Genomic DNA, 24,137 nt, shown 5'->3' with positions numbered 1-24,137 from the left:
ATGGGTTTTCATGAATCTCCTCAACACCTTATGACATAACTTGGTATAGCCTCATTTTATAATGTAGGAAACCGAGAAAGTTAGGGGAAGTTTTCAAGGGCACTTCCAGCATTAGCTAATATTAGACTATAGGTAGGTCTGAATCTAGGTTTTGTGCATTGGAGCACTGTGAAGTATACAATTGGCTTAAATTGGGATTTATTTTCATTTTTTTTATTTATTTTTTTAGTGTCATGTTTGGTTGGTCTTGTTTAGCTTCACTTGTTGTGAAGCACTGTGGCTTCCTAATTTGATCAAAACTAGTTTCCTTAATTTCAAAAAATGACATATGTTAGCTTGAAAGAAATAGTTCTTCTGTTCTTTGAGCACAAAATAAGCACAGAAAATACAATATGACTGTGAGGTGGAAGCTAACAACTTGGAGGAAATACGTGCATTTCCCTTAGTATATAATAGGCACTCAATAAACGGGAGACGTTATTGATATACTAGAGGCCCGATGCACGAAATCCGTGCAAGAGTAGGCCTTCGCAGCCCCGGCTTTGTCTGGAAGGTCATCTGAACATCGTCGTTCTGCTGTTCGGCCATTCTGCTGTTCAGCCATTCCGCTGTTTGGCCGTTTGGTTGATTTGCATATTATGCTTTTATTATTATAGATTAGAGGCCCAGTGCACAAAATCTGTGCACGGGTGTGTGTGTGTGTGTGTGTGTGTGTGTGTCCTCAGCCCAGCCTGCACCCTCTCCAATCTGGGACCAGGCCTAAACGGGCAGTCAGACATCCCTCTCACATCCAGGATTGCTGGCTTCCAACTGCTCGCCTGCCTGCCTTCCTGATTGCCCCTAACCGCTTCTGCCTGCCAGCCTGATCACCCCCTCACCATGCCCCTGCCAGCCTGATTGATGCCTAACTGCTCCCCTGCCAGCCTGTTTGCCCCCAACTTCCCTCCTCTGCCTGCCTGGCCACCCCTAACTGCCCTCCTCTGCCAGCCTGGTCACCCCTAACTGCCCTCCCCTGCAGGCCTGATCACCCCTAATTGCCCTCCCCTGCAGGCCTGGTTTCCCCCAACTGCTCTCCCCTGCAGGCCTGGGTCCCTCCCAACTGCCCTTCCCTGCAGGCCGGTCGCCCCCAACTTCCCTCCTCTGCTGGCCTGATCACCCACAACTGCCCTCCCTTGCAGGCCTGGTCCCTCCCAACTGCCCTCCCCTGCTGGCCATCTTGTGGTGGCCATCTTGTGTCCACATGGGGGCAGCCATCTTGTGTGTTGGAGTGATGGTCAATTTGCATATTACTCTTTTATTAGATAGGATGTTCTAGTTGTTATTTGACAAACCCTGCAGGGAAACATGGAAAATTTTGACTTAGGAGGGAGATATCCCTTATAGAATACTGAGTTGGAAGGCAGTAGGTATATAAATATCTCATTTCCAAGCTTAATTTCTTGACGTCCAGGGTATAACATGTTAGGAAGCATCAAAAACCACAGTAATTGACTGGAAAGGAAGCTTGTTACGTTTGCTCATTTACTTTGGGGTTAGCTGATTATTTGACTTGTTACGCTTTTCTCCTTTAAAAGGCCTGTGTTAAAAGTAATGTATTTGCAAGGCTTTGCTTCAAGTAAAATCAGAGTCTATAAAAATAATTTAAGTGTGAAATTTGCTTAGAAAGAGCTGCAAAGATCTTTTGTGTCCCTCCTTCTTGAGAGTGCTTGCCTGCCAGCGTGTTATCAACTATGAATGCAGCTTGGTGCCCTTCATGAGGGGAGTCCACGATACAAATACACCAGGTCTTACTTGGTGATGGAAAGTAATTAAACTGCCCAGCACTAAGGCTGATGTGGATTCAAGGACAAGCTAAGCCATTTACCCAGCTCCGTGACCTTGTGTAAGCTGCTTAACCTGCCTTCGCCTCAGTTCCCTAAAGTGGAGATAATAGTGAAGATTAAATAAGATAATGTATGTTACTCCACAGGAAATGTTAGGTACTGTTGTTCAGCACACGAAAGCAGATGAATTTAGTAAAGAAAAACAATTTCCACCATTTGTGTCAAAATTTAAAGTGGGAAAGGGGTTTGGTGTTTAACTTCCATGCAAGGAAGACCTGGAATGGCAACCTTTGCTCTAATCTTAATTTTGCAACTTGATCTCGTGTTCCTGTCCATCGCTGAGCTAACTTCAGTGGTTTTTTGCCATCCCCTCATTTACATTCCGATTTCCATTGTTTAACGTCTGGAAGGCCCCAATGCTTAGGATGTCCCCTTTTCCCTAATCTCTGCATGGCGGACCTTGCCTTTGCTCCAGAAGTTAAGCATTCCTGCTCTTCTCCTGTAGATTCTGTGCACACATTTGTCTCTTGAATTTGCCCCTCGCCACCCTCCCCGCTGCCTCTTTCTTTGGTCTTGGCACTTGGTCCTGAATCCTGGACAGTGGAATAAGCCCCTAATTCTTTTCCCATTTGTTCCCAGTGAGCCCATGGACACCCTGATGCCAGAGTGATCCCCTTGAACGTGCCGATGCGGCCATGTTTTCTCCTGTTTAAAGTGTCCCAGGAGTTCCCCATTGTCCATAGGATAAAGACAGACCCTTCCAAAAACCTTCTATGACTTGGCCCTGTCCCTGCGTCCATTCTCATGTCCTGGTGGTGTTTACTTTCTCCCCCTGTCCCGCCATTCCTGTCTTCCCAAGAGCTGTGTATGGTTTCACTCCACCCGACCTTGCCACATCTGTGCCCACTTCTGGAATGCCCCTCTCCTCGCCCACACCTGAGGCTGCGTAGCCAACTCCCAGACGACGCTTAATAAAGCTGAGGCTCAAGTATTGTGTCACTTGGGAATATTTGAATCCCAAGGAACAGAAAACACAAGTTAAACTGCTTTAAACAATAAAGGGACTTGATTGGCTGGTGTAACTGAGAAATCCAGGTAATAGGCAAGCCTAGAACCATTGTCTCAAAGATACCACCCAACACCAAGTTTCTGTCTGTTTCTTTTATGCCACCTTTCATGTCTGTCAAGTAGTGGCCATTAGATTCCTAGGGTGAATGATGCCCCTTCTTTCCTGCTAGTTCTCTTGGAAAAGGAAAGGGAGTTCTTTCCCAGGAATCCCGAGCAAACGTTGTTTTGCATCTTGTTTTCCCAGATTGAATCTCCTGCCGTCTATGAACCAATTCCTTTGTCCAAGCCTTGAGCATTGCCATTAGCTTAATTTAACCTGCGCTTACTCTTGAGGTTGAGCATAATGTCAGTTCCGCCAGATTTTGTCATCATGGATAATGGGGACCATCACTGACCCTCCGCCCTTCGTACTGCTGCGTACTTTTAAAAGACCTCTGCTCCAGGCCTTTCCACACGACGCTAGTGTTTTATAGCGAGTACAGTCCTTTATCCCCAGTGCCTCTAATGTTTACCGGATGCTAAGTTTTTAACACATATTTCAAATATATATGCACAAACTTTGGTTTATGACTGTGACCAATACCACGTGTTGATCTAACTAGGTATTTGTTAGTGGCCTTATCATGACATTAGGAAAATAAACAAGGACACACACACCGAGTCCCACAGGGACCTGGGCAGTAAATGCCTTGATGCTGCTCACTTAGATTGAGCGGTACAGACGTTATCAGCATGTGGTCCCCACGTGTCAGGGCAGCCGCACTCCTCGCGCTGCCTGCAATTGCTTCGCCTGCCTGGTGTTTGCAGCCGTTTGCAGCTCCTGTTCACAAGGTCTTGGCCACCGCACAGTCATTTCTCTCACTTTATTACCATCACATCTGATTCCAATTTGCTACCAAATTGAGTTTCCAGTCCCGAGCCTGACATTCAAGCCGTCAGGTGGATTAGCTCCTCCGGCTCGGTTAGCTTGGAAGCCTCAGGTCAGCTGACAGCGGCCTATTGAATGTCCTTGCGCCTCATCGCTGAGCCCCGCTGCCGTCCCGCGGAACCGCGGTGCTGGGCTGCACACCGTGACCTTTCTCCTTGTTTAGAACTCATAATTCTAGACCTGCTCGAAAGACTGATTAAAAACAGAGCTGGTGTTTATCCCTTATCTTGCTGTTTCAGCGTTTTTACCCCCACAGCAGAGCAGCCCGCGGATGGTGGAGTCATTTGGTGAAATATGATTGATCCAACTCTTTGGGATCACTCATTTGGCCCTTTCCCTTTTATAGTGATCTGTTTGCATATAAAGTTGAAGGGACGTCTGACATTTCTTTCTGTTATTAATGCTAACATCTCAGGTACACTTCCTTTTCTTTTGATGCTGCTGAATCCAGTTAGAGTCAACTTACTGGACAGAGTGTGTTTCCTTATTGAACCTCTTGGCATCTTGCTGGGCAGTGGGTCTCTAATCCTTTGCTTCGAGGAACAGTCTGGTGAACATGTACTTCTAGGAAGCTCTCTCATTTCTTTATTAAATCTGAATCCAAAACTAATTTCTCAGGGCTTGTCATAGCCAAAGATGCACATGTAGAAAGCTCCTCACTGGTTTTCCATTTCCATTGCACTTCCGAAGGAAAACTGTCATAGTCAGGGGCTTTAGTCAGTGAAGGTATATTTACGTTTCAGAATCAGGGAGCGGAGTTTAGCAAACACTGTAATTTCATGGGGCTAATCAAGGCTTAAGCAATAAAGCCAAACAAAACAGCAAAAAAAGCATTTCACCACTGACCCCCACAGACCTTGAAAAAGGCAAGTTTGCTATTGGAAGAAGGAAAAAGATACCCTGTTCCTAAAATTGTTGATTGTTTCTTCTTGCAGTTAAACAGTGATATGGTTATTATGACCCTGTATCAAAACACATTTGCCACTTAATAAGTCCGGCATCATATCTAAAGCAGTATCCTCCCCTCCAGCCTGCGACTCTCGGGCCATGTTCTGCGGAGCAAGCTGCACTGTCCAGAAGTGAGATCTCAGGCCACTGTCCTGGTAGGCATTGAAGGAGCCCATAAAGATAGGGGACAGGAAAGGTGAGTTTGAAGCTGAGGGGGAAACACTTTTCAAAAGATAATGCTTTGAGCTCCTGGAAGGCAAAAAAATAAATTATAGTTATGGGAATGGAAAACCAAATTAGCCGAGTCTTTAGAATTTATAGTGTGTTCTTTTTGAATTTAAATAGTCCAATGACTCATTGCTTCCTATTCTTTAATTATTGTCATCAGGTGATCATTCTTGAGTAGCCCGGATTTGAAAGCTTCATTAATGGGTGGAGGTACTTCTGTGTCCCTTTGTGTTTGTTTGTTTGCTTGTTGTTGTTTTTCCCCACAGCCCCTCTGTACGTAGGTTCATAATGGTCTTAATTAAAGATAAGTGTGAGAGCACCCTTTTAAAGCTAGAAAGTGCTCTCTTAATTGGTGTTGCTGTCTAGTTACCTTTATAGAGGTTCATTAACCTACTTTCAAATACCCTAAGTCATAATTTACATATGTTTAAAAAATAACACCAGAAAGAAGTCTTTTGATTTATTTTAAAAGATAAAGTGTAATCTTGGGTATGCACCATATTTTGGCATGAGTCTGTTTCTGTTGGGGACAAATCGTCTGACTTAACTGTTCTTTTCATTTCACAAGAGTGGGCCTTCGCAGCTCCGCCTGCCTCGGCTGGCCCTCACAGCCCAGGCTTCATCCGGAATGTCATCCAGACAGTCCTTCCACTGTTGGACTTCTCCGTCGATTTGCATATTACGCTTTTATTATTATAGATAATCTCGCAGGACTTTTCCCCCTTAAGTCTGTTTCTTCTTTGGATAAGGCCTTTGGTTCCTCAGATTTTCCTGATGCTCAGTTATAGGGCCAGGTAACTCAACTCAGTATTTTCCTGTCATTGTTTTGTGAGGAGTGGTGTCTCCTGCTCTGGAATTTAGGTAAACAGTGTTTGTATCTTGAACACAATAGATAAAAAGAACAATATAAGGAGGGATCCAGCGTAAAATTATGACATTAAAATTTCTTATGTATAGCGAATGCCAAATTACGCATAAGGAAGGACAGTACATTTCTTGTTATCCATTTCCTGTCCTAGTGGTCTGAGGGAATATAACTTCTCATATATATCTTTGTGTTTTTTTTTCTGTTGCAGAAGGAGCTAAGTCTTCCCAGGAGAGGAAGTTTGTAAGTAGCACAATTCTGTTCCTTTTTTGGGGGGTGTTGGGGGGTGGGAGGGAGGTACAGTTTGTAAAATGATTATTCTCTGACTTGTTAGATTTTCAGTGGCAAATGGAAAATGAATGATAATCAACCAAATTAGGAAAACCAGAAAGTGCGTTTCTTTATAAACGTTCAATATTAGTGAGTTCAAGGTAACTTGAAAGTTTTCAGGTGTTTTGTTTTTTTATTCCTTACTGGCATTGTAAACCAAAATGCATATTTATTCCTAGGAGAATCTTAATTTAAATTTTAAAATTCTATGTAAACAAGCAAAAACATTATTTGGTCTGCAGATAGTATAAATTGATCTGAATCAAGAATTATGATCTGGCCCTAGCCGGCTTGGCTCAATGGATAGAGCATCAGCCTGGGGGCTGAAGGGTCCCAGGTTTGATTCTGGCCAAGGGCACATGCCTGAGTTGTGGGCTCGATCCCCAGTGCGGGGTGTGCAGGAGGCAGCTGATCAATGATTCTCTCTCATTATTGATGTTTCTATCTCTCTTTTCTTCTTCCTTCCTCTCTGAAATCAATAAATAAATATATTTAAAAAAGAATTATGATCTGGAAATCTCTGTTTTTTTATACTATGAATTTCATATAGAGTAAATAATGCCGTTTGCATTTGAATTAAGGAAGACTTTGAATGAACTGAGCTCTCTACTGTTAGATCTATGTCTTAATGAACTGATCCATGTAAGGCTTTGTATTTAAATAGCAGATTTATAACCCTTGACCTGATTTCTTCATAGTGGTTTTCAACCTTTCCTTTACATACCTCTTCCTTTTAGCCTTTAATAAATAGCCCACACTTTTTTTTTCTGTTTCTGAATTAGTATGTTTTCTATAAACTATTAAGGTAACGTGAATTAGCAAATTACATTCCCCATATCTGTTTAAGGGCCAAACCTCTTTTAATATTTGTGCAAGTCTCAATTCTGTTAATGTTAACTAATAGCCATGAGTTGATGGGGGGTGGAATATAAAGAAAATATTTAAATTTCTCTACTTGAGAGTATGAATCTTCAATAAAAATTAAAAAATGATGGCCTAGGTTTGTTTGGAGTCTATGCTTTGACTACTTAATAAAAGAAAGTTAGAATACATTTAAGCCATTTAAAATCCCCTTCCTAGGGGTGGCAATGGTAAGATATGTACACATATAATACCTTAATAAAAAAAAAGCCAAAAAAAAATAAAATAAAATCCCCTTCCTAATAAAAATCAGTTGATCTATCAGTCAGAATATGGGAATAAAGCACAGTATATAACTCAACAGAAATCTACACTTTTTATTATTAGGGAAACTAATACTTCTAAGTGAAGCAAACCAAAAATAAGCATGTTATTTTGAATTTTCAATTAAATCCAAATATCCCTCAAAGAATTAATGATGTATAATATAGATGTTCTGGGACTTACCGTCACTCAGCGTTTTCCGTGACCACCAGACAGATACCAATAATTACTCTTCTCATGCAAGGTTTTTTTATGACTTTGAGAAAAGAAAATACTTTTAAAAATAAATGCTACAATGGTTTAAATACAAATCAAATGTAGAAGGGCACAAGTGTGTCTTTATTAGGTATTGACGCTTGCCAACATAATGGTACCTGATTATTAAACCTGCTATGACTTTCTCAGTTTATTTACTGCATACATGCTTTCAGATCTCTTAGCACCTTCTCCCAGAAAGAATAGGGATTTGATCCCAATGTGCTGAGGAATCTTCTTTCTATGGGAACAGTGAGCAGTGGCATGGTGTGCTGTATTCCTCATTGCCTCTGATTACACAGAGATGGGACTGAACCTGTCGGGGTGTGCACCTTCAGACAGGCTGCGCTCTTTCAAGGGGCTTTTGTTGTATCTGCCACTTCTGATTTGTATGTTTTGAAAGATAATGTTTTAAAAATGCATTTACATCATTGAGACACAATGAATTCATCAGATTAAAAACATTATTTTAAGTAAGCTTAAAGATAATTTTATGTATTTTATGTCTAGAATCATAGAAACATAATATTTAGATATATTTAAGTTTATATAAATAAAAGACAGAAAATAGGCTTTTTAAATTACTAATCCTATCCTATATAATAAAAGCCTAATTGCAAATAGACCAAACAGTGGAATGACTGGTCGCTATGATGCACACTGACCACCAGGGGGCAGGCGCTCAACGCAGGAGCTGCCCTCTGGTGGTCAGTGTGCTCCCACAGGGGGAGCGCTGCTCAGCCAGAAGCCGGCCTCACAGGTGGTGAGTGCGCAGTGGCGGTGGTGGGAGCCTCTCCTGACTCCGCTGTAGGCAGACGGTAAGGAGCGAGGGGTCCCAGACTGCGAGAGCCCCGGACTGTGAGAGCCCTGGACTGTGAGAGTGATGTCTGACTGCCGGCAGGCGGACACCCCCCGACAGGTCCTGGACTGTGAGAGAGTTCAGGCCAGGTTGAGGGACACCGTGTCCCCACCCCGCCCCCCCAGTGCACGAATGTAGTGCACCAGGCCTCTAGTTATGTCTAGAATCATAGAAACATAATATTTAGATATATTTAAGTTTATATAAATAAAAGACAGAAAATAGGCTTTTTCAATTACTAATCCTATCCTATATAATAAAAGCCTAATTGCAAATAGACCAAACAGTGGAATGACTGGTCGCTGATCCATATATGACTTAAAAGGTTGCAAAGGCAATGACTCTGAACTCTTTTTTTTTTTTTTTTATGGTGCAGAGGGCAACAGACCAGAGAAATCAAGGGAATTAACTTTCTGGACAAGATGTTACTAAATAATCAAGTGACCCCAGATCAGTTTTCCAGAGGCTTTTCCAGCCCATTACCAACTTCAAGGCTGCAGATTCCATCCCTCTTCTGGCCCCTGGGGTAGCTGGATTCCCGCTCGTCCTCTTCCTTTCACAGAGGAATTTAGCCATTTGCCAAGGCTCTTAATCCCAGATTCTTCCAGCACTTTCCTCTCTTTTTCAGTGGAGATGAAGTTGCCATACTCTTTGCTAGCCTTCCTCTCAGCTGCCTCTCAAAATCTATGCATCCTTTAAATAGATCATGATATAGTTATACAATGAAATACTATACAGCAGGCAGAATGAATGATCTAGAGCAGTGGTCGGCAAACTCATTAGTCAACAGAGCCAAATATCAACAGTACAACGATTGAAATTTCTTTTGAGAGCCGAAAACCGACTTTTGCGCATGGGCCACGAAGTTTCAATCACACTGTACGTGCGCGCCGCACGTGGTATTTTGTGGAGGAGCCACACTCAAGGGGCCAAAGAGCCGCATGTGGCTCGCGAGCCGCAGTTTGCTGACCACAGAACTAGAGTATATGTATCAATGAATGTAACTATCAAAAATGGAATGATGAGCAGAGTTAAAAGCACATTCGAGGTATAAAATAGTATTTTCATTGCAAAATTTAAACATATGCAAAGCAAGATATACTATTATTTCTGGGTACAAACATTTATAGTCAAAGTCTAAAAACACTCATGGGAAGCAGTTTCACAATAAGCAGCTTACTTATCAGTGCAGGGAGTGAAAGAAATGGAATTTGAGAAAGCCCTAGAGAAAATTTCATGTGTATCATTAATGTAGTGGTGTGTTCATGGGTGTTTGTAATCTTCCCTCTACATTTTGATGTTCTTGGAATATGTTATTTAAAATTTTCAGTAATTATATGCAGGTGCTTTATAATTTACCTAATGCTTTACCCAAATACTTTATTGGAGACTTAAAGATACTTTGGAGAAAATTTTTACAATGATTGGAATAGCTGCTGTGGTCGTACCTGTTGGTTAATGCCAAAATCCTAGGGAGAGTTATGATGATAAATTTTGGTGCTTGAAGTACTTGACGCTAGACTGACTAACCTGGAGGTGGAAGGGGTAAGGCAAATGAGATGATAGCTTATATAATGGTACAGTGTGACATTTCGCTGCAGACCTAGATTTGTTGTTTTGAATTTTTAGTCTTTTAAGAGAAATGACTCTAACAATTCTTTGTTTTCCACAAGCTGGCCTGCAGGGTAAGGTACACAGTGTAGATGTTTGTAGATGGTTTGCAAGTCTGTCTCCCCTTGCTAGACTGTGAGCTTCCCAGCCCAGTGAATCACCTGCTTTTTCACTCTAGTTCCTCAGTATCCGCTACCTGAGGGCCAGGAGCTGCCAGCTCAGTCCTTCTTGGTTTAAATTCAGTGTGCAACACATAGGCCCTCCTGACGTTCTTTTGATTTTTTTCATAACAGCGCATCTAAACTGCCCGTACTTATGAAGGTGCCAGTAGAGCTGTGGGCCTGTCTCCTATTTAGAACATGGGTCCTGAAAGGATGTTTCTAAGTGGAAAAACTCTCTGGGAGGTGTTTTCAGGCAGGGTAAGTGGGAAAAGGCTAAAAGCCTAAGGTGTGAGTTAATGGATGGTTAGGGGCAAAACCATTGTGTCCCTGGCAGCTACCCTTCATTTACCAAGGACCCCTTGGTATTTAATTGCCCAAGTCTACAGCTCTCCAAGATGGAGGGAGCTTCTCTTTTCATGGCATTCCCTGGAGAGAGGAGCAGGAATGGCTGGGCCAGCTCCCGTGCCTCCTCCAATCTTGCTTTGTAATGGACTTTCAGATTTCCCTACACAGAGAAGAAGGAAACTTGCTCTGTCTATTCTCAGCAAGTAAATTCTCCCCCCCTACTTAAAATAGCCTTTCTTCTCCGCCTTTCCATCTTGAGCACTGTTTCATGGAGCCCCACAAGGCTGGATCCATGCAACTCTCTGCAGTTGCCTATTTCAGTAGAAACAGTGACTGACACTTGGCCAGTTTCTTGACTTGATGGTTCTTGGCCATACCCACTTGACAGGGGTGAACAGTGGCAGAGACCGAGGGAGAGGCAGCTCCTAGGTGCTCAGAAGCCCTGGAAAAGTGTGTTCTGCCTGCTGAGGTATTGCTGGGAGTGTTGCAATTACTAGAATGCAACTTAGCAATCCTTTTGACTTAGTTTAAATTATTGCTGCAGCCACAGTACTAGTATCCAGTAACTCTTTCTCTCCATGGAGTTGTGTTCCTTCTCCTCCACCCTTCCCTTTTATCATTGTTCTGGAAGTGGCGGGGCTCTTGCCTGGCTGGCCATGGGATCAGCAGTGCGGGTGTGTACTGCCGTACACTATGTCCAGGTCTGCAAGGAAGTTCGCCTCCCTCTCCACAACGAAGCCAGGCGTCTGAAACACACCTACCGCAGTGCTGGACGTCCCAGTGCTAGAAACCCATTCACTTGCATCTCAGTGGTGTTTTCTCTTCAGTGTCTCACTGGAGTGCAATACTTCGGGGCAGGGTGTCTCTGAGCTGCATTTAGCGTAGCGGAAGACCATTCATTAAAGGATGACTGCAGAGGGACAGGGTGACCCGAGAGGGGAGCAGCTGTCGGGAACCTTTTTGCCACATGTATAAGTGAAGAAATGTATGAAAGGGTGAGGGACTCCTTTCAGTTCTTTCTGATTTTGTCTTTCTTGGGCAGAGCAGGACAGGACAGGGTGTGCAGGTATGGGGTGGAAGATGAGAGTGAGCAGAGGGAGAGGGTCTTGTCACAGAGTGGATAGGACCGCAGAGGCAAAGGACCTGATCATTCCTAGAAACTTCTGGGTGAGCTGGGCCTGCTGGACGTAGGAGATAGTCTCATATTGATGTATTGAATGGAGTAATGGACATATATAGGTTTGTGTACTTTTTAAAAAGAAGACATTCAGGCCGGTTGTGTTTCAGCCAGAATATACTGCCTTGGCGGACCCTTTGGGAAAGTAGTTTGAATAAAATGAGGCTATTCCAGAATACTAGGAGAGGGAATCACCTTGGCGTTACAACTGAGTTGAGTTAGATTTATGAGACTTTTCAGCAAGATGAAGGCAACATTTCCTGAAAGAGAGGGAAAGAGCTTAATTCAAATAAAATAAAGAACATGTAAACCATATTTGGATGAGTTTTAAAATAAATTTAGTTTCCTTCATAGCACTTTCTTCTCTCCCATCCCCACAAATATTGAAGCAAGAATTTCAAAATATCTAATGTCGAAGCCAAATGGAAGTCCAATGTCGTTTTGAATGTTAGAATCCCAGAAACAAAACAAAGAAAAACATGGAGTGTTACACCCGAATTAGCATTTAAAGTGGCATGTTTATATAAAGAGAGCACGGTGTAATATATCCTGGGAGGAAAGAGAGGATTTCAGACTGTGAAGGAATGTCAATTGCATTTATATATTCATCGAATAGGTAGTTTGGTATTTGTGTTTTTGCAGCATCCCTCATCACGCCTGCGTTCATCTTCTGTGAAGTGGATAGGAGAGCAGACCTGGGAGATGGAAACAGTGTGGGATTGATCATCTTACCTTTGACAATTGCAGGAAGACCTTAGCTTTGCTTCGGGAGCTTTATCAGAATATGTGTGTGCATTGGCAAACACCTTGGGAATGCCCAGCAGAATCTGTGGGTGTGTGTGTTTGGGTGGAGGCAGGGGAAGCCGGAGGCTTGCGGACTTTCATCTGATTCTCAAGATGAATCCAAAATGTCACCCCAATTAAGAACTGTTGTTCTTAGGAGAGCTTTAGGATGTAACAGAGTGGGCTTCTCGAGGCCCAAAGGCACGAGGGGAAGTTTCCTATTTCATATGTACTAGAATAACTTTTTAGCAAACCTGAGTCAAATGGGAATTAGGGGAAGTCTTTAGTGAGCAATCCTTTTCAGCAAGGCTTGGACAGGTGCCACTGAAGCAGGCAGATGGCTGTGCTTTCTCAGTCTTTTAAGAGAAATGACTAGTAGTGCCACCTCCCAGGTCTGCTGCTCAATGGGCATTTCAGAGCATGGACGCAGTAGCCACACTACCTGGGTTCCGATCCTATATCTGTCATGGAGCCAGCCGTGTGACCTTCAGAAAGTTATTTCACCTCTATGCGTTTTCAGTATTCCCATCTGTAAAATGGGAATACTATTCTCTCCTGGAGTGTTTTGAGGATTGTTATCAGTTAATATTTGTAAAGTGTTTATAACAGTGTTTGGCACGCAGTATTTTATTAATAAATAAAATGTAAGTGTTTTATTAAGTAAATAAAATATATTGGGAATGAAGCTTTCTCCCAATCACTTATTTTTGCCCTGTAAAGCCAGGTCATTTGAGCTGCATTTTCTAGGGACTGTTTACAAATCTTCTGTCAGTGGAGCTGTGTTAAAGAGGTCATATTTGTGGGAATCCACATTTACCCATGAAGGTCCACCCTGGTTATGCGTTTCCTGTGGGTGCCCTGTGGGGATAGACCCACAGGTGTTCTGTTCTGCATCATCAGGCTGTGAAGGAACAGGCTGTGCTAGCGGCCCCTCCTCCAGAGCAATTCATCCCTTTCGGCCTGCCCATCCTCAGCACGAAGACAGGTCACTTCTTGACACTGTGCTTTGGGACAGACAGGTTTTGAGGAAAATGAAGTAGGATATTATAGATGTCCATATGGAGACTTTTAATCATAAGATGGCAAAGCTGAAAGAAACCTTAACAGACATCTGATGAGAAATACTTCTGTTGGGTAAGTGAGGAACCAGTTCCGAGGATTCGGGATTAGAGTTCCTTGGCTGTGAGCTGGGACTAGGATTTGGGGTTCCTACCCACCAGGAACTGGACAGCAACCTTTGCTTTCTTAAGGGCAAGTCTATTTTGTTAGGAGTCAGAGACCATCTGCAAGGATGTGGCTGCATTTGTACTGTAAAGATACGAATTTTAGCACTGACATCCATAGCGCGGACCAAATAAAGGGGGCACTTCACAGGCATGCTTGACTTCACCACGCTTGTCACGGTTTCTTTGAACATTTTACAAAGCGTGGCCTCAGCCTCTTCTTAAGAGTTTACTCTTAAAACTACAACCAAAGGGAAGACCTCAGAGTCACACCAGCACCACCAGGATGCTGTTTGCTCAGACAAATAAGAGACTTGTGACAGTCACACTGGTGGGATGTGGTGTTCCCAGCTGCAGTAACTGGCAGTCCCCAAATGCGTGCATACCTAATGAGACATTTGCGCTGGGCAGCTGCATTCTGTATTGTCCTCTGTACCCCATGTGCTGCCTGGCCCTCTGGCTAACTGTGGGGAGGTGGGTGGTACCTGGAAGAGCTCATTGTGTCTTGGAGTTTCTCCTTACCCTCTCTGCCCTTCTGACTCCTGACAGTTCAGCTCCCTGCTCTTTGCTCTTGCTGGCAGCCCGCTGTCAGACCTTACCAGCTGGGCAAAGTTATTTCAGGGTTTCCTTCTCTGCTTTCTGCACAGGGGCTTCCCTCTGAGAATTCTGGGGGTCATTTCTTCCAGCTGAATTCACATGCATTGTCTTTTATCATGTTGTTCTATAACTTCATGATTGAGGTTGAGGACTTTTCCATGCTTAGGTGTGGGAACCTAAGACACGCACATAGCACATGCCGGAAATATGCACTTCTCTTCCCAGGGGCCTTCTGGTTCAGCGTCACCTCCTACATCACCCAGGTAAATTGTGACCAAAGGAATTGCAGGCAGATAACTCTGGAAGCACAATTGCAGGAGAGAAAAACGTTTTATTAAACATATTCTCTGAATTTTATTTGCAAGTGGACATGGGTGGCATCCATTTGACCAAACACAGAAGGATAAATTTTACCGTTTTAAGAATGAAAATCCTAATAAGAAAATCAAATATGTATATTCTATTCAGGGAAAGATTTTTAAATGCCTTTATTCTAGGAATATAAATTCTTCTTTCAAGAACTATTTGCATATTTAGTAGATGCTTATGTGAAGGTGTTCTTACCCTGTTAGAAAATATTCACTTGGCATATGCTCTGTGCTCTTCATTGTGCAGGAAAAAATGATTTCTGACTTCCATGGTGCCATAGAGACCAACAGGATTAACCTTATGGTGACATTAGCACTGAATGCCGGACTCTCACTAAACCCTGATTTTCCAATGCAGTCTTTATTGTCATCGGTGATGGTGGGATGTGCTTTTACTTAGGAGGTTAGCTTAAGACAGAGGTTATCTTTTGGATTTCTTTTTATTTTTCGAAAGCTGAGGACGGTATTTGCTTCGAGGAGTTGGCACCTCGTGACATCCTCGTGTAGCTGCTGTGGAACAAATGATGTTTACTGCGGGGGCAGTGGGGACCTTGGCGCGGGCAGGAGAAGGGAGGGAGCGTGCCGCTCCTCTCCTGCGCTCTCCTTGGCCTCGCTGCAGAGGCCCTGAACAGCATTTGCTCTGCATGGGGCAATGAGCGAGTTCACCAGGGGTTTTGTATTGCAGGGTATAAAGCATCATGTTTAGAAGCTTAACAAATCAAGAATCAATTATCTGGGAGAATAAGCAGGTTTTTTACGTTTAAGGCAAATTAGTTTAAACGCTAAAGCCAGTCCTTGTGGATTAAAGAAGCACTTGGAAGCAGTGGAAGTATATTTTACAAATGCACTTGACATTATATACTGAAATGAAATGAATAGATCCGTGTATGGGTTCCACGTCTTAGGGGAACAATGGTGGCTTTCTTAGGTGGAATTCTAAGATATTACCAATTTGTATGTAAATGCACTTGATTCGGATAGAATCACAAGAAAAATTACTGTCATCAAACATCTGGTTAAAAGCATGGTACTTAATTATTATCTTTGAGGGTTCAGGCCACTTGGCTCTATTCTAATTTCTTCTCTCCCCCCCCCCCCCCCCACAGTTGTTGGTCGGACAATATCTCTAAGATCACAGTAGGATGGTGATGGCGGTGCTTGTCTTGGGAAACAGTTAAAGGGGAAATTAAAGCAAAGATCATTTGAATTGGTACTTACCTGCCCAACATGCACCTTTTATCTACTATGTAACATCTCCTAGGCTAAGTACCCAAGAATTGTGAATTCTATGTGTCATAAACCCCAACAGATTTTAAAACAACAAAACAAACAAACAAAAGAGGCCATCATGGAATTCCACGTAGCATGAGCCAGTTTCAGCTGTCCCAGGAGCGGCAGAACCCTGCATGGTCTAGTAGTTAATGTTCCCCAGCAGCTAACAATGCTCCCCCCTCCTTTTTTTTTAAACAGCTTTATTGAAGCATAATTGACTACAATAAACTGCACTTAAAGTACAAGTTTATAAATAGATGTGTGTATATATCTGAAACTACCATCACCATCAAGGTAGTGGAGACCCACCTTCCCCAGAAGTTTCCTCTTACCAAATTATAATCACTCCTTCCACCCTCACATGCCCAGTCAGTTACTAATCCTTGCCATACCTAAAGATCAGTTTGCATTTTCTAAAATTTTAAATAAATGAAAGAGTACTGTTTGCACTTTTTTTATGGTCTGGTTTATTTTATTCAGCATAATTATTTTGAAATTATGTTTGTATTGCTAAGTAATATCCTATTAAGTGGGTACAGCATAGTTGGATTATCCATTCACTTGCTGATGGACATTCCCGTCGCTTATAGCGTATAGGTTTTGGCCATTATAAATAAAGCTACTATTCACGATTGGTGGCTTTCCTCTCAGCCTGTGGCTTGTATTTTCAGTCTCTTCACAGCATCTATTGAAGAGCAAAGTTTTAAATTTTGATGAAGTCTAATTTATCTCCTGAGTTTTTTTTCCCCCAGAAGATTTATAGTTTCCAGCTTTACATTTAGGTCTATGATTCATTCTGAGTTAATGTTGTATACAGGGTGAAGTATGGATTGAAGTTCATGTTCTTAAGTATAGTACATATTTGTTCCAGCATCATCTGTGGGACAGACTGTCCTTTCTCCACTGAATCACTTTGTACCTTGTTGAAAATAGTTGTCCACATATTTGTGTGTCTAGTTACAGACTTTCTTTTCTGTTCCGTTGGCCTGTTTGTCTTCACATCAACACCACTCCGTTTTATTTTATAGCATTATAAGAACTTTAGATAGCAGATATTGTTAGTTCTTCAACTTTATTTTTTTTCCCCAAAGTTGTTTTGGCGAGTTTAGGTTTTTAATTTTGGAATCATTTTCTACAAAAATGGTCTGTTGAGATTTTTATTGGAATTGCATTACGTGTATAGATCAATTGAGGAAACTGTGAAGAGTTTTCCAGTGGTATAATGATACTCTAGTCTTAGAGACAAATTAGGGAGAATTAAATGTGAGTTGATACAGTGTGGAGGCACTGGGCTAAAAATGTCCCCCAACATGTGTTGTTGGAAGAGATGGGGGAGACTGAGTTGAGCAATAAGCAAATACTTGGTCAGAAAAACTCCCTCAGGGAAGCCCAAGAGAAACGGTTGGATGGGTAGTTCTGGGAGCAGCTCAGGTAATGATTTCAAGCTGAAGTCAGAGGGAAATAGCCACATTTCTTCTGGAAAGAACTGCAGTGGACAGCTCAGGCTCAGCATAGCCGGGGAATTGAGGAGGAAGGATGTGACCAGATGAGTTTCAGGTGTGTAAGCTCAGGTGTTCACGTCTAGTGGGAGAGAGGGCCACACAGTCTGGATCAGGGAATAGTTAGGGAGGGTTGGCCTTAGGCTTTAACAGTCCCTGCAGTGACTGAGTCTTATAAAACAAGGAAGGTCGACTGTACATTTCAACTGATTGTTGGTCTAAAACAATGGTTCTCAACCAGAGGTGATTTCGTCCCCTCAGGGAACATTTGACAATGTCTAGAGACATTTTTAATGGTCACAACTACTGGGGAGTGTGGCTTCTCCCATCATCTAGAAAGCAGAGGCCAGGGACGTTGTTAAACCTCCTACAGAGCACAGGAAAACAGCACGCTCTCTGCAGTAAAGACTTATCTACCCAAAATGTCAATAGTGCCCAAGTTGGGGAACCTGATCCAGAGCGGGTGGACCAGTAAAGATGGCGGCACGAGAGTGGAAGTCATTGATTGCTCTGACGCCTCAGGTGTGTCGTCTGGAGGAGAAACACTCTCTGTGTGGTGACCGTGGAAAGGTACCCTGCATGACCAGGAGGTAGTTTGTGGAAATCTTCTTGGGGCGTATTTCCAGAAGATGTCTAAAAATATTATCATCAAATAAAACTAGTTTACAAAAGCATGGCCTTGACTACCAATGATTGAAATCAATGTTCACCAACCATCTGTGTTAATTCACTTTAGGAGAATGTTTGTTTATTTACTATTTTACTAAAAGATGAATGTCTGGAAACACTGCTGCTCTACTACCAGTAAGAAACGCGAATGATTGTTCTTAAATAGATTTTTTAAATTATGAAATTAATGTGGTGCTATAGTAACTAGTGAAACAGCACTAAGATACACTAAGAAAAATAAATAATCCTCATCTCTTCCAGTCCCTCTATCCAATCACAGCCCCAGGTGGCCGCTGCTTGCCTTCCGTGTTTCTCTGTATTCTTCTGTCCCTTGTGCAGGTGCACGAGTGCATTCCCACCCATCATTTCTTGCCCTTGTTGCTGCTCTCTTCAGAATGAGATTGTAGCACTCGCTCTTCCATTTGCTTTTCTGACAATGTCAGTCTTCCAAGTCAGATTTATCTCATTCTTCTTTATAATTATATACTATTATATATTACAGATATATCACATTTCATTTAACCATTTTCCCATTGACGGTGATTTGTGTTATTACCAGCCCGTTCCTTCCTCTGCCCCACCACAAACAATGCTGCAATAAACATCTTTGTACCTATGTCCTTACATACTGGTCCTTTTTTTTTTTTTTCCCTATAGGATAGATTCCCAGAAGTGGAATTGCTTGGTCAAACGGTATGTGTATTTTTAATTTTAATAGATATTGTTAGATTATGTTCCCCAAAGGACTAGCAAATCACATTTGCACATCAGAGCACCCATTTCCTACATTCTCACCAGCATTGGATGCTACCATTCCTTTTCATTCGTGCCAGTCTTATTTTCTCCGACCATTACTTTAATTTGCATTTTCTGCAGTACCATTGATGTGGAGTATATTTTCATATGTTTATTGTCCATTTGAATTTCTCTTTGTTTCATTTCATGTTCATTTCCACTGCCCATTTATTTATTTTGTAGTGTTTTTGTTTCACAGTTCCGGGAAGCTATTTATTGTGTTTTAGAAATGTTAATACTCTGTATTTTTGCAAATATATCTTTACAGTTTTTGTCTCTGTGTGCCTTTTGCCAAATGAAAATTGTTTATTATTATTCAATCAAATATGTTTGTCTTTTTTTATTTTTTCTTAGTTATCTGTTTTGCACAAGGTGGTGTCGTCCATCACAAGGTCATACAAATATTCTCTTAAAATTTCTTCCCAAATTTTTTAAACATTAATTCTTACTCCGGTTTTAAATTTTATAAATGATATGAGGTAGGAGTCTTTCTTTTATTTTTTTTCCAGTTACTTAAATCCTAGTTATAACAAGAAATTTAATTTTTCATGGGACTGAAATGTTACCCTTGTCACATATATATTTGGATCATTTCTGGACTCTGTCTTCTGATCTCTGTATGTCTGTTTCTGTGCCAAAACCATTCTGTTTTGAATTCAATGGCTTTTTATTGAATTGTAATGTCTGGTAAGTTCTCCTTAACTGGTCTTTTTTTAATACTTTTCATGGTTGTTTTTAAACCATTTATTTTTCTGGCTAAGTTAAATTTAAAATTTTGGGACTTTTTTCTTAAGTGTTTTCAATATAAAAGATAATATAACAATGAATATGATAAATATAACAAAAATTACTATTTTTTAGTTTGGGGAATCTTAAAGACAATACTTAATTTAAATTCTTGTAAATGTGAATAGTAACTTACTTGGGTTCACTGATATTCTTGATTGCTTTTAGAAACTTTAGTTGTTATAATATTAAGGTAATAAATACATTTCTGTTTTTCTAATGGCATTTGAAATATTGGAGATAAACACTAAAACTGTGATAAGAAATAATAGTAATATTGTCTTACAAATGAACACATATACAATTACATAGGAGGTTTGTATTTTGCTTATGAAAGCAAAGAGACATCCCTTGTAGGTTCTACCCATGTTCACTTGGTTATAGAGAAAGACACAAAACCATTAATTTGTTCTATAGCCAAAAGTGTAATGATAAAATAATTAATGTATTGTGATTATTATTGAATGGTGTACTTGGAAAAATTATAATTATGTTTAAAAAAATGAGATTCCTAGTACTTTCAATATTATTAATTAAATAAATGGATTGCTATGGCAATTTTTGCATGTGTATAAATATTAAAGATGATAATTTAGAAAAGAGGAGAATATTAATGAATATTATTCACATAAGGAAAAAAAGGACTTAGTAAATTTAGAGTTACATTTAAACCTATATAAACTTATAATCTTTAAAAATTATCTATTTATTTACGTATGTATTTTTAGGTATATTTTTATTGATTTCAGAGAGGAAGGGAGAGGGAGAGAGAGATAGAAACATCAATGATGAGAGAGAATCATTGATCGGCTGCCTCCTGCATGTCCTACACTGAGGATCTAGCCTGCAACCCAGACATGTGCCCTGACCGGGAATCGAACTGTGACCTCCTGGTTCATAGGTCTCATGTGGCTCACTCAACCACTGAGCCACGCTGGTCAAGCTATTTATTTATTTTTTAATCCTCACCCAAGGATATGCTCATTGATTTTAGAGAGAGAGGGAGAGAGGAAGGGAGAGAGAGAGCTGGTAGGTGAGGGGAGAGAGAGAGAAACATCAATGTGAAAGAGAAACATCGATTGGCTGCTTCCTGTACGGGCTCTCACATGGGATCAAACCCAAAACCTAGGCATCTGCCTTGACTGGGAATGAACCGCAACCCTTCTGGTGCACGGGATGATGCTTCAGCCAACTGAGCCACCTGGCCCACGCTGCACTTACAATATTTATTAAATGAAAACGAAATATAGTTTTTCTGCTCTGTTCTAAAGAAGGTAATGAACAGTTTCCTTCCAGCTTCTAGTCCATACTCATATGAAACATCATACTAGGCACTCCCTCCCTGCACCCCAATTTTGATTTCTAATATTACTTTCCACTGAAGTGCATCAAGACTCTTTTTGGAACTTAGGGAAAAATTATCGGTTTGGAATAGGTGTTTTTGTTTGTTTGGTTGGGTTTTTTGTTTTTGCTAAAGAAAAAGCATGCTTTCAATGGTGTGTGGAGGCTGAGCTATAAAGAACAGATGAGCCAAATTGAAGGCACTTCTGCTGGCCCATAGTGGACAGCTAAGTGACAGAGGAAATGGTAATTATAAGGCCTTGAACAAGTTGAGCCTTCCAGAAGCCAACAGTCCATCATGTTATATCAAAGGTGACAAATGGCATAAATTGTACTAATTAAAAGGCATATCATGTGTCAAAATAAGCTGTATTTCGGTCCATTCAAATTGTGTTTGCTGCACTCAAGTTTTAATAATCATCAAAATTGACAGATGTGATAAACACATATAAAAAGATATAACTAGAATATATTTTAAATGTAATTATGCGTGTGTGTTAAATATCTGTAGGCTATCACTGGAACTTAAAATCACAGTAAAAACAATAAATAAGGGTATCATAAAATTAATAATAAAGGAATGTTTCCTTTACAATACTGTCAAATATTTAAACCTTTAATTTGCTCCAGGGCTGCCCAGTTCTAAAGACTCTGGAAGGATAGAGTTGTTTAAATTAGGATAGAGAACCTCTCTGCTTTTATAAAGCAAAGAAACATAAGCAACCATCCGTGACTGGGGTTGGAGTGACTACAGGCGTCCACAGGCAATAAACAGAGTAGTTTTTATTCCTGGAGCCAGAAAATCTCTGCAGTGTTGCTGCAGTGTTTCAATGTATTCAAAAAGTCACCATAATTAGAGGACGTGAAGCGATAAACTAGGAAGATATAAGCACTAGAATAATTAAAATAATGCTCACAGGACTTGAGGATTGAGGAGGGTTATGCCCCAATGCAGCAACATTGAGTAAAAATAACCACGTGTTGATTTAAATGCATGAACTGTCATGAAGAGCCCCTGTGCCTCACATAAAGATACGGGACAAGTGATGATATGACGGAGCTGACCACGAAACAATGACGTACCTCCAGAAACATGTCAGGTATTACGTTCTGACAGGCAGGGCTGTCTTTTCTGGACCTAATGAGGTAAACTGGAACCCATCTTCATTCACAGGTATCCTTAATCTACATCAAGCGGAAATAAAACAACTTTATGGGATGATACTTTTAAAAGATAAAAAAGATCTTACAACTAAAAACAAACCACACCAACTAAACAAAACTGAGCGGAGGTGCATGTTTTCCACACATGAATTATCAGCTTAAGACTTGCAAAAGTTGCCTACAAATGGCCAAGGGAAAACGGGAACTTTCCTTGACGTTCTAACTTCATACTATCCTCTTGTTCTTGTGAAAATGTTACCCTCCTTAAACATTACCTTTGTGTGTGTGGTGCTTTCTTAAAATGACCTCAACATAAAATCTCACCAGTTTCCCATCTTTATTTTGTCTTGATCCACCACTGGAATATGTTAAGCCTCTTACACATAGGAGGTAGACCACAGCATTGGGGTGACACGAGATCCCATGCAAGCGTGGGACTCCCGGATTGCTTCCATTTCACACAGGCCTGCCGGCGGTAGAGTGTTACCACCAGAGAAGATGTAGTTCTTTGGGAGTGAGGACTCGCTCTCCCTGGGCTCATCCTAGAGATTATAAACCAGCCGTAAGTGTGACCTAAGCACTTGGTTGTTCTGCTGCTGGGGCCTCTGGCCGTTAAGAAAGGTGTTGAGGCTGTCCATGTATTCAGATGAAGCCACCGGTCAGTAGTCATTGACCCTTATTCGCGGTGCCTGAAGGAGGATGGCTGCCTCTTTAGGGAAACCTACTGTGAGCTGGGACATGTGCTGCAGCTGCATTTCACTTCCAGGTTGTTACGTCAAAGGATGACTTTTTACCAAAGAACTTACATACTTATATGCATAGCCCTGGACACGGGCAATGGGTAGTGAAGAACTGGGGAGGGTGGGGAGGGGCTGGGAGGAGGGGCTAAAGGGGGGGAAATTGGGGGGGGGGGAAGGATGACTTTTTAAAAGGACAATTAAATTTGGCCCCTAGGTATTAATCTCTACAATATTTTTATACATCTAAATATTTAAATGTGAATCTCCTTGAGTTTTCTATTGTCATTTCTTCTAACATTGAAATTCTAATGAATGAAATAACTATTTGCAAAGAAACGTTAAAAAAAAATACATTGGTCTCTTCTCCTAGTATTGGCTTTGTTGGGGGCCAGCTTACTATTTTTTTAGAAAGAGATCGGGCTATTGAAATGTATTGAATAGAAACTTCACAAGTGAAGAGGGCCTGTCACAGAGATGGAAAGTACAGATATTTTAAATATAATTGCAGTTATATTCAGTAGTGGGGGGAAAAAAAGTCAAAGCATTTCTTTTGAATGCCATCCTGAAGTGCGGAATATTTTGTAAGAATGAGTAGAATAGCCGCAGGCTGGAGGGCACCTCAGCGTTCTCCAATTGAGGACAGCACATATCCCCAACCCCCAATTTATCTGGCCAGGTCTCCACCAGCTCTGTGAAGGCCCCTCCGTTTTCATCTTCTTAGACCTCCAGCCATGGAGCATAAGAGCACATTTGTAGGGGCACGGCGACAGAACAAATATTTTCTTTTCCATGGTGCCTTCAGAAGAAGCCTTTTATCTCCTCGACGGCTAGGCTCCTTGGATGTCTGAACAATGAAGAATCTGAGTGAGCTATGTCTACAGCTGAACCCTGGGATCCACACAGGCTTTGAAATGGATGACTGCGCATTGCAGGGCCACAGAAAGGGGAGGGAGGGGTTTCCTCACAGTTTCTGCATTGATGTCTGCCAGTCAGATGGCTTTGTAAAAGGAGCCCAGAGCATTGTAACTGATTAAAAGAAATGCCAGATAGTCGAAGGCTTTCATACCCAACATGAGCCTGGCAGAAAGGATGGTTCTCTTGGGGTACGTTAATATTG

The 24,137-nt window shown here is 41.4% G+C and overlaps 1 protein-coding gene across 5 annotated transcripts in view; it reads left to right on the top strand.

Annotated features, from left to right (window-relative positions):
* Nucleotides 1–24,137, top strand: part of MAST4 (microtubule associated serine/threonine kinase family member 4) — a 516,137-nt gene that overhangs the window by 264,497 nt on the left and 227,503 nt on the right. For 3 of the 5 annotated variants that reach the window (XM_054715206.1, XM_054715204.1, XM_054715205.1), the window contains exon 4: nucleotides 6,072–6,103. In XM_054715206.1, coding sequence (XP_054571181.1) covers nucleotides 6,072–6,103 — 32 coding nt within the window. Of the gene's footprint in view, nucleotides 1–6,071; nucleotides 6,104–18,851; nucleotides 18,888–24,137 lie in introns of all 5 variants that reach the window. The other 2 variants (XM_054715203.1, XM_054715207.1) reach the window with 1 other exon arrangement.

This window comes from Eptesicus fuscus, chromosome 4 (assembly GCF_027574615.1).
Source record: "Eptesicus fuscus isolate TK198812 chromosome 4, DD_ASM_mEF_20220401, whole genome shotgun sequence".
NCBI classification, from domain to species: Eukaryota; Metazoa; Chordata; class Mammalia; order Chiroptera; family Vespertilionidae; genus Eptesicus; species Eptesicus fuscus.
This window is presented reverse-complemented; position numbering and strand designations above follow the sequence as displayed.